Genomic DNA, 12276 nt, shown 5'->3' with positions numbered 1-12276 from the left:
CATTCGACGTAATGATGGGCAGTGAGAATATTCCCGGTGGGAAGGAAAATAAAAAATGGGAATATTCCCGGTTTTTTCCCTGGCATATAAATTCCCGGGAAGAAATTTATTTCCACTCCTTTACTTTTTCTTCCAAATTATAAGACTCATGTGTCTAATTACTTTATTTTCATTTATTATGTTTTGCTTCTAGGTTTTAAATAATTTGGAGATTTAAAAAAATAAATTCTTTGACAGTACTTTATATAACTAATAATATGATATTTTAAGTTCCATTTCCATTTGCAGTAGAAAGTAGGAAAGTACTTATTTAAAAACGATGAGAAGGAGCCAGTTTAAAATAATGTAGAAATTATGTAGAAATAGAGATGAAGTACTATCAATTCACTCCGAACCACTGTTAGTAATAGACGTCAGTTCCTGTCTCTGACTCGAATTTCTGAAAAGGTCCTTAGGCTTTTCTTAAATGTAAATTAACGCATGAAATTCCTAGTAACATGTAGGAAGAAAGGTCTTGTGGGGCAATGTTACGTTCTAAATTATAAAACTAGGTCAGTATTTTGCAAATGAGTCGTCCAGTTCCCAAACGACTCTTCTCCATTTATATAAATTCCCAGAAAACCAACAATAACTGTAGTGTCGATGCGTTTTGTAGAACTGAAAATATTTGAGGATGTTCAAGTTTTTCACGTGAACACACTGAAGTAATCCCAATTCTACAAAAGATGCAGATAATACATTTTTTCTAACTTTTCTGGAATTTGGTGTAAGTGGACAAGAGTTCATTTGCAACTGGACGTCTCAAATATTGTGAACATAAATATGTATGCGCAAATGTGTCTTCTAAGACGTGATGAGACATGTGCCTTCTGACAGTTACCCAACCTAATTTGTTTATAACGTTTAAAAATTTAATATGTTTATAATACCAATAGTAGAGTCAAGTTTAGAAATCCACTTACATTTAATTTAAACTGTTTATCGGTGTAAAAGTATATGGACTTACTATAATATTTTTTCACATATTTACTTGCATACAACATATTGTAAGTAAATTTACATTTATGCGTACTCTCCAAATATAATAAAATATTAATAAAACAACATAATACCGTTCAGAACATACATTTTGAAGAGTCCTCTGGACATACTAGTATCAATATACGGTGATAAGAAATGAATTTACCTTTGAAATCGTAATACGTATAGTAATGGAATTCACTTTTCTTTGTGTTTGTACATACATTCCCGGAATATTCCCATTTTGGGAATCTTCCCGGAAATTTTCCCAGGGAATATTCCCGAAAAATATCTTCCCGGGAATTTACCCATCACTAATTCGACGGGATTATAACGTTGACGTCTAATAAATTCATTCTAAAATATATTCTCATCCATTTCTTCCCAATCTTGAACACATTCTGCAATGTTCCGGCTAAAATAGTGTTGTCAGTCGTATCACAAAGTGTAATTATTGTCGTGGTAGTATATCTTGTAGAGACCTATATAGTGATTTATCTAGTTTTAATGGAGAAATGTTTGATAATAATCTCTTTGTAGACTATATCTTGACACACTTACCAGTGACTTATAGGAAAAATTGTGTGGTGATAAATAAACACGACTGACGAGTCTTTACTTTTGAAATAATTAACAAGAATGTGACACGCATTATTTGTTTATTACAAGATAGCGACTACAGAATAGTTAATATACGCCATTTCAACTAATTATCTTGCGCTAATTCCAAAATCGACCTCTGATTGTTAGTGCTGGTCTTTCAACCTTATTGACGTTGAAAGTGTCACCTGATGGTTGTGGCAGTGTTGCCTCTCAATTTTTCCTCGAAAGTCGCTCTATCTTTTATTGGTCCCCCTCTGGCGACTGGAATAATTTTTGTGCTCTCAGTGACCCTCATTGTCGTCATGTTATATCTTCAACTTATGTAGTAGATTCTTACTAGCGGACACTCTCAATGTTACTCTGGTTCCATTGCAGTATGATTTGGCAACAGTCCTTATCGAACAACTCCTTGCTCCTATACGGAAATGCGTGACGTTATAATTACACTTCGATGGGCACTTAATTCTTTGTTAATCAGCGTTTTTGCGTTCTGCGTGGTCAAGGCTTAAAGTGTGGCAAAACCCTCGGGAAACCAAAGTTGAAAAAATGTTTCGTTCCGAAGTGATTGAATGCTTGTGTTTACAGTGTTGCATCGTTTTCTATCTCTTACTGGTAACAATCCTTCTGTTGCTCTGCCTGGTTTATCTGCTAATAGTGTTTTGGAGACTAAACCTACACTAACAACTAACTGTTTGGCTAAGGTTTCCTGCTACCACTGAATTTGCATACAAGCTAGCAGCGTTTGTTCTTTCTCAGACAAGGTTAGACCCCAAGCCACTAAAATTCCACAACGCAAACAGTGAGTACTATAATGCCTCTTTCACGCTTGCTGAGTTTTATTCTACTGTCTTGAATCGAAGAATACTGCCCCACGACCCGATAAAACCTGATATCATGTGTTGAGCAACCTCTGCCGCGTTATACAGCTTGCATTAATACAATTGTCTAATCGCATCTGATTAAATGATTTTGTTTACATTATTTGTTTGATGCTCTAATCCTCCCATCTTGAATCTAGGAAAACTGCAAATAGTTCCATCTGCTACTTACTTATTGTTTTTAGGAAGTGACTTTTTAACTATTGACAAAGCGCGCCTGGTGTTGTATTTGAATCTAATGTTGCCTTGAAAAAATATCAAAACAGATTCCACGCTTTTTGAAGCCCTACTGACAATCTCCTTCATCTTGAGATATACATTCGTGATATCGTTTCCCAACAGGGAACTTTCTTTTGGCTTTTTATTACGACATAGAAACGGCGTATGGAACCACGTATGATTACATTATATTGAAACAATATTACGACTGGGGCTTCTTGTGGATATGGTTCATTTCATTTAGAATTTACTCATGAGCGACATTGTCAATTGTGTGTGGGATTTAAACTTTTAGAGTGCTTTGTTGAAGAAATTGTGATTCACAAGGCAGTGCACTTAGTACCAGCTGCTATCGCGGTTCCAGGCTCCTGTCCGTGATCTGCTTTAGTTGGCGATCTTATAATTTATGGTAGCGGCATTACTAGACAACTTCAACTGTACATAATCTTTTCCCTGTCAAATGAGATATGACTTCAGTTTTTCATTGACGAATCTCAATGTGTTCATTTCTTCACTTCTGTCAACGCACTTTATTATTGACCTGGAATTGTATGTGGATGGTACTCGTTTGTCATTCGTTTATATGGTTCGTTTTCTGAATCACATCTTTGAACGTCGATCTGGTCATATCGCACTTGTTTCCGTAAGAACTTTTCCTCCATTCTGTTCTCGTCCTCTGCAAAGTAGGGTGCTTATTGAGTTAATCTACTCTGCTATACTTTAGTATAGTCCGGTCGAAGTAAAATATAGTTTTTTTGCTTATGCATCTGCTGGCTCGTCCTTGACACAGCCTATCACTTTGGTATTAGGCTAGTCCGTGGCGTCTTCTGTACTACTCGCGTTACCAGTCATTATTTTGAGACCAACTTACCGTTGTTTACGTTTCGTCTTGACAGACTCTTCGTCAACTATTTTTGTTTCTGACCACCACTATAGACCTTGTCTGTGTGTTGGGCGGATTTAAGAGCGCAATGCTGCAGTCCCTCTTGCTACATAGTCAAGGTACATTTGTGTCAGTTAGCTTTTCTATAACAACAACTGCAGCAACATGACTGTTACGTCATTGTTTCGTGGGTGACGGCTCATTTCGAAATTCAGAGAAATGGACAACGGTCAACACGCCAACTTGTCCGAAGTAGCGGTGGAGTATAGTCTTTCTATAGATTTTATGTACACTCATGTCCAAAATTATTGTCGCATGCCTATAAATATGTTTCTGTAGCAATATAATTTGATAACGAATTCGCCCGGTATTTCTTATAATGTTAGTATGTATATAATAGGCAAAGAAATATATGTGGCAAATTTCATGTCAAAAAAGCAGTAAATAAGAACAATGAAACGAAAATATAACTTTCTTGTTCATTTAGCAGTATTTGGTTTACTCATTCTGATTTTCGTATTTATAATTCTTTTCCTATGAAATGTACCTCAAATATACATTTCCCGATTATACACATAGTATCAGTATTAAAAATAACTTGCAAAATAATTTTCAAGTTATATTCTTACTAGAAAACAGTTATACATATGCTAGAATAATTTTGGACATGAGTGTACATTCTTGTCACTCTTGTCTTCTTATTGTCAAGCACATAGGACTAGGAAAAAAATGCAGTAAACAAACATTGAGAGTGTCAAACATCCGCTCGCTATCGTCGTCGAGATGAAGTGCTAATCATGTATTTGGTTATCGAAGACTTCCATCTGATGCATAGTTACTTGTTGAGTGGTTGAAATCGCATGTGCTGTGAGAATTTATTGCATTGTCAAATGTCCCAAATACTCAGCTATTAGAAAGCTCAGCACATGTACTGTGATTTTCACTTGATCCTGAACTGGTCATTGATATTACTGATGTAGAGCTTGTTCACTCTTTGTTCACACTCGTAACAATTCTCCCGTTCTTTGGGTTGTTTTAGGCTTTTGTTTGTGTATTTATTGTTGCAGTTCTTTTATATTTTATTTAAACCTTTCATTCTTTAAGTAAAGCATAAAAGAATTTTTTCTTATTTATATGTATTTTCCTAATGTTACCATTAATGATATTATCCTGAATTTATTTATTTTTATATTAGAAAAATGTTACATATATATTCATATATAGTCATTATTCTACGTTTGTAATTTTCATATAGTTATATTTTATTTCTTCTATTTTTTTCACTTTCGCAACATAATTTTGATATATCTTGAACGATTATTCAATCAATCTAAAATTAAATACCTGTATGTTAAAAGCTTTATAAAGAAATACAATAATATTCAGATGTGATTATTATTATTATTATTATTATTATTATTAGTAGTAGTAGTAGTAGTAGTAGTTGTTGTAGTAGTAGTAGTAATACTAGCTAGTGTGGATTCAATTACTTCACGGGATTCTGCCTTTGATTTCAGATGGAAAACTCTTGGTAACTTAAAACGCATTATATTTTTTTAGATCTTCATCGTATACTGAAGATAGAAGTTTCATAACTTTAGTCTCAATGCTGAAAGAACTGCCTATTTGGAAACACCCAATAAAAGGTGTATATTTACGTCCTTTCGTACTCGTCCTGGTTATTTTATCTTCTTTCAGAGGAAACAATGTTTTTGACCGAACAACTATTAATACAATTCCACATTATTCTGTGAAATTATGCAAGATTTGAAACTGATTATACATACTCTTCCATCTCTGATTGTCGGTTTAATAATATTCACATGACATATAGAAAGTAAATAACTAGCCCAAACTTATAGTTCAAATGGACGCATGTATAATACTACGATACTACTCTTTATCTTCAGCTATAATAGAAAATTTTAGAAGCATTATTTCAGATTAATAATGTTTAATTGAGAATTATTTTAATTTATTTCTTTAGCAACGGTTATTCTCTCTCCTTTTATTCGAACTTGAAATACCGATTGGCATGTTATTTTAAAAATACGAAATATATCTGAACAACTCCTGAATGTTTCTCTATATATTAAACAAATAATTCTATTCTGTTGCCTACTGAAATTCTCCAAAAGATCATTGAATACATTTGAGATTGATGAGTGTGCTTTACATAAGAAGCACAGTCCATTTAATTAATTCTATAACTAATATTGCAATATGGTATGTCAGCCGCCTAATATCAAAATTCGCTACATCTATTTCGCTTTGTTTTGAGTAATCTAGCAAAACATGCAGTAAATTTCCATATACACGGTTACAAACTTCCATATTTAAAGTAGGGTTTTAGTATGAAATACTAAACTTTTAAACAAAATGCTGTTTAAATGGAATTTCTTTAGGTGAAACGTATAACAAGCAATATATAACTTAATTTCGGTAAAAAAAATGGATTTAGCATCTTTTGATACTTTACGCCCCATGTAACTAATATCGGAATTTGAACAATATCCTTACTTTGATAGTCGAGGTGTCATAATGAAAAACTTTATATCAAAACCTCTAAAATAATCAAATAATTACCTCCCCCTTCTCAGGATTATTCCATGTCAAAAATCATTTTTTTTTAAAAAAATGTTGTAATCAATGAAACACGATACGTAGAATTTAAAGATATATGTCGAACAAAACGTAAATAGACACTGTACTATTAAACCACAGTCTTTAATCATAATTAAATTTGAACATTTATTAAAAGAAAAAAATTAACTAAAATATCTGTTATCTACGGTGAAGGGAAAGTTTAATGCAAAATATAGAATGAAAGTAAAAAAAAAAGAATAAAATAAGTAAATAAGGAAATATCGTATAGTATCCCTGTGAACATGAGTGAAATACATATATCTATATCTATATCTATATCTATATCTATATCTATATATATATATATATATATATATATATATATATATATATATATATATATATGTAACTAAAAAAGCTTTGACATTTTGCGTATAAATTTTGAGAAAAATAAATCAGCAAATAAACAACGAACTACACGTCATTTGAATTCGTCAGTCAACTCTTCCTTCCCAACTGGCAAATTCCCGTTTTTTTTGCTTTTGCTTTTGTTTTTTTTTGCCTAAACTCGGGCTTAAATCTCATACAGAGTATCAGCAATCAGGCTTAGCGAACTACAAAATTCATACTAAGACCAAATGTTTCTAGATTAACATACCTTCTTTGCAACTTAGTAGACTTTTAACGCCTTAAAACAGGTATTGGGCGCGTTCAAGAATTCATAAAAAGCAAATTTTTTTAAGTGTATAAACAAGTATTATATTGGTGACATTTTTATTGTGCCGATATGTAAGCTCCCATAACATAATCCCACTCGCATATATAATATTGCTGGCAAACATGCAGTGTTATTTAACTCTTCTAGTCCTTCACAATTCAAAAATAAACGCAAAGGGCTTTATTCGTTAGATCTTGTCAAGATCTATATCTGTAGAAAATTAGTTAAATTAATTCAATTTAATAACTACATGACACACACACATGATATTGTTATATTATAAGATATATGGGATAATTTGAAATGTTTCTTCTTTTTGCTATTTGCTTTTCTTAATATTTATAGCATCTTTTCTCTTTAACAGAGGCTAAAATATGTGTCTACTCTGTTGATGCAGGATTTTCAATAGTAGTACTCTCCAGTGTTTCTGCCATTGTTGGAGCGTTCATGGTAAGACGTTTTTCAAACATAATTCTTTCGTAAATTAAGTCCGACTAGATAAAGAAAGCAAATAAAACTTATTATTATTAGCAACTTAATTTAATAATACTTATTCAAACATATGCTGCATTTTTAAACTTGTGTGTATTAATATTAAACGGATTTTCAATAATCCGATTTTCTTAGGACATCGAATAACTGATAATTTGTGAAAACTGTTCAATTTTAATTTGTACTGAGGAGCCATGACTGAAATCCTCGACTTTCAATTTGGTCGGTGACTACGTCTGGAAGAAAGTCAATGGCTATACCGAAGTCACACATAGCTTCGGAAACCCCGTGTATGTTGAGAATACAGGCTCTGGCATGCATTCAATCATTCAATGTACTGTTCATCAGGGCAATGTAAAATCCACCGTGCGGAACGTCAGTTGTAACTGATTTCTGTTTACCTGCTTAAACTTGGACATTTTGCATATCTAGGTACGTCATGCTTTGTAAGTGCATTTGGAATAATAGTTGTTAATCATTGCATCTTACGCCACCGATTTCTCAAATTCAGTGCTAATGATATATAATTGAACAACGAGCTTCACTCAACCAACTAGCAGCATATTTTGATCGCCATCTCAGGAAAACAGTACCAGAGGATCTTTAGGAAAGTACTAGTGCAGTTGTTCTGAAGTTACGCACATGTGATACACTAGTATTGTCCTACGTGCATCTTTTTTGGGTGGTTCATAGTGGAACGACATGGGACTGGGTCATGCAATATGATATCATTATAAATCTTCCCTTTCAAGGTTCGGTAGGAGTACGCTGTTCTGTTCATGAAATTTTATAAGAGGTGCATATAACTACAACTTTAACCCTTTCACAGAGGAAGTCGACTTTTGTCGACAGAACCAAATTTCCTTAACATGCGAATGTCGATTATAGTCGACGTGTTAAAATTTGTTTGTCCGTATCTTGGCTTTTTCGAGAGTAGTCGCCAAAGTTGTATCGTTCATTTTTGTTTGTGTTCTATTGTTTTCGATAAACAATAAAAATCACAGAGAAAACCTTTGGCGACTACAATCGACAAACCCAAGATACAGACAACTTTTAACACGTCGACTATAATCGACATTCGCAGGTTAGTGAAAAATTTTCCGTCGTCTTCCACAGTGAAAGGGTTAAGGTACGTGTACGTTTGCTTACATGATTGGATGGAAGTATAGAACCGGGGTATTCACATTACCACGATTGGATGGTATATATCGCTGAATTCTATTGATAATTAATTCGCAACAATTAATATTTCGAAGGATTTTTCGTGTCTATTTTAGCTGCTCTTGTGGGAGTTAATAACACTGTTAGGTTATATGATTTTGTAGATAGATCAATTGTGTTGTAGAGAATACTGACTTATTGATGTTATTCTGAAAAAAAATCAGAACGGATTTGTTGGCTTAAGACATACATTTGGAAAATTTCAAGTAGCGGAAAAACGAGTGATTGTTCTCTTAAACTAAAGCATATAACTTTGAACGTTTGTGTGTTAAATTTTATGCTTTTCTATGACTACCTTACTGTCGGGTCCTCACATCGACAGAAAAATTTCATTTTTGCATAAATGACATCAAAACTGTAACCAATCAATAGAGGGAACCATTAAACTATGGATTAGATACGAATATCTGTCATTTTAAATGTATGTCTCCCCCTCCCCAAGTTGCGGTGTTGAGTTTAAATAAAGTCTGTCCCAAGTGTCAATGCTCATCTCAGTGACCTAAAAAAACTATACTTTCGAAACCAGAGTAAACTTTATATATTTTCACCTCCGAAAGTTGGACCTTCAAAGTGAAAGTAGAAGAAGAATAGTCTCGGTCCAAACCGCATCCTGGTCCAGGTCCAAACCCCATCTCGAAGTTGTACTTTCAAAGTTAAATGGTAAAAGCCATCCTAGGTCCGAACGTTATCTATGTTTAAAAGTTGATCGAGATCGGTCGAGTGGTACAAAGTTACTAAGTTACAGACGCAGCGTATTGTTCACCTTGGGCCTATTCTACAGAGGTGGTACACAGCGGATTTGAAAGGTGATGGAATGACCATCCAACAATATGCAATATCTGACAGTGGTACTTTTGGAAGAGAAATTTTTGATGGATATTTCGGAATCAGAATTGCCAGCCAATTTCTTTAAGTAACCTTAAATTTGTCAAATTTCCCTCAATAGCTTAGCTTCCAAAGACAACACTGCCACATGCCGCATACCGTTGGAAAGGTCATTCTTTCATGTTTCAATTCCGCTAAAATAGTTTCAGGGTGAAAAATATCCAACAAAGTCAGAAATGGTTCACAACTTGTAGCTCTCAAACCTTTGAGATTAGTACCTATGTTCTTATGGACATTTTGTAGAAGCAATCATACTACCGTTTCATAATATATATCATTTTCATTTTTTCGAAATTCTAAAATCCTTAAGTTCCTTGCCTTAAAAAAATGACATAAAATAATTAAAATCAGTTAACATCTTCCTTTTGTCAATCTCATTTAAAGTTTCGAAAATTGAAAAAATCGCTCTTTTTGATAATATTTAAAAGTTATTTGAAACTTTTAACATAAAGACACTCTACCTATTTTTTAAAACTTTTCTAAGGTATAGAGAACCTAAACAAGTTAAATTCTAATCAATAATGATACATTTTCCATTTGCGGAAGGACTTTGAAAAAGCAGAAACATATCAATATTTCTCAATTTTTGATTGAAAAATTCTTTGCTTGTTTTGCTACGAAAAGAAAGAAGAACTCAGTTGACATTGATTGAACTAGTTTGAAATTTATTCATTCACACGTCAACTTCCTTCCCTCCCTTGTTACCTCTACCCTCCACTTTCCTCTACCAACTCGAGCATCTACTCATCCTCTTGCGATTAACTTCAATCTTAAGCTATATGTTGTAATAGATATGGACAACTCCAAAAGTGCATTACCACTTGCAATTCTCGCTTTCCTGCAATAGTAAGCAAAACAAACAAGTTGACCGTTTTTTTGGCTTAGAATTATAAAGTCGTTGAACCAAACATGGATTTCGTTACAAATATATCCGCGTGGAAAACTGCAAATAAGAGAATAAAATAAAGTTTTCAGAATAACGGTTTTCTTATCATGAAAAAAAAGCCTAACAGCACAAAAAACAAACATACGCACGAAACGGAAAGAGAGACAAACACAGAATAAGGGACACCATTGACGTAGCATACTTGAGGGCGTGCGATGCAAGATAAAGAGACGTAACCATAGTTGAAAACTCAATTGTTATAATAATAATAATAATAATAATAATAATAATAACGATAATAATAATAATAATAATAATAATTATTATTATTATTATTATTATTATTATTATTATTATTATTATTATTATTATTAAAAGCTCCTTTTCTTTTGGAAATCTATGACTCTGCCTAAGACCATGTCTACATATAGCCGTCATGTGTGCATTTTTTGTCAATGAGTGTTCCCAAGGGCCGAAAAGATGCAAATCTCCCGGAACAGGACCATAAACTTTCTTATGATAAATTCTCGGTCAAAATTCGAAACACTTGTTTTGACAGGTGCTTTTATGTTTCTTTTGTCTCGGGAACAAACAAAAGATTCTTTCGGCTAAGAAAGTACAGTATATAAATATTGCAAATTCGCAAGTGGATTTACTTACATTGCAAATTGTGGTAATAAAGATGTTGTCATTAGAAGATGTTATTGTTAAAATTTAATCTAATTTCGTGATATTAGTGTAAAAATTAAGTTTTATTTTTTCATTCATCGCAAGTCTTACTGACTCCCTGTATCTCGCCGCCCCGAATATCGATTTCGAAAATTTTAGGATGTTAATATATCGATGTCGATTTGTTTGCGGTATCTAATGTTGATATATGTCAATATCAATATCAACGAAATCGATATATCGACATATCGTACAGTACTTGTTCCGAGAAATGATGCTGGAAATGTACTAGAAAAGACAGATAAAATCTAAATATGTTTTTCTATTTCCGTACCTATAATTGAAGGGGAAAAGGATGAACCCGAAAAATTTTTAACACCAAAAATTCATTAAAATAAAAGTACTTTATACCTCCTCACATACCCACGGATACCCTGTGGATATCCTATTTTCATTCCTCAGAGCCTTCCTTCTTCATAGTATGAGGATTATCCTGGGATATTCTTTTCGCGGATATTAGGATATCTTTAGGCTGTGTTTGTAACTGGTGGTTCGTGAAACGGAATGTCTGAAAAGCAAACTAAAGAATCTTTTCGTAACAAGTTTCTTATTATATAATTTATTCAAAGAAATTCTATTATCTTGTTTATAGAAAGCTCTTACTGTAATTTACCTTTTACTACTGTTTCTGATGTTATCACAAATCAGCGACAGAACACATACTTTACATTTTGTAGCAACGCTCTATAATTTTTCACAACTAAGCAAACAGGAAGATGATATTCCTGTGATATTAAAGTGCAATGTTCTACAAAATAATCGTAATCCATTGTCCTTATTTCAGTCAGCACTTGTACCACACTCTGAGCTACAAGACTAATAGAACTAGAAATTAGAGATGTCATTAGTTTTTTTCTCTCATACTAAAAGACTTCAGCATTTCGCTGAGATTGACAATTTTTAAATATAAATCCCCTACCCGGACTAAAATTCTGGCTACCGGGGTTTCGAGGTAATCCGTATCCAGAATGTTAAAATCTCAAATCTCAGCAAATTATTAAAAGAGATTTTAGATTTCATGTTGTTATTTCTTTGTTACAAAAACACCTGTTTTTCCCCTATTCATGGTGAATTAGTGAACTTATACATTTAAAATTACTGAAAAATGGAAAATTATTTCTTAACTTAAAAATTCATAACGGTCAAGCACAAGGCG

General features: G+C 33.1%; 1 protein-coding gene across 2 annotated transcripts in view; it reads left to right on the top strand.

Annotated features, from left to right (window-relative positions):
* Positions 1–12276, top strand: part of LOC145681642 (uncharacterized) — a 243673-nt gene that overhangs the window by 72790 nt on the left and 158607 nt on the right. For both annotated transcript variants that reach the window (XM_081753261.1, XM_081753262.1), the window contains exon 4: positions 7272–7357. In XM_081753261.1, the coding sequence (XP_081609387.1) occupies positions 7272–7357 (86 nt within the window). The remainder of the gene's footprint in view (positions 1–7271; positions 7358–12276) is intronic.

Source organism: Thermobia domestica, chromosome 3, assembly GCF_964235325.1.
Source record: "Thermobia domestica chromosome 3, izTheDome1.hap1.1, whole genome shotgun sequence".
In the NCBI taxonomy this organism is placed as follows: Eukaryota; Metazoa; Arthropoda; class Insecta; order Zygentoma; family Lepismatidae; genus Thermobia; species Thermobia domestica.
This window is presented reverse-complemented; position numbering and strand designations above follow the sequence as displayed.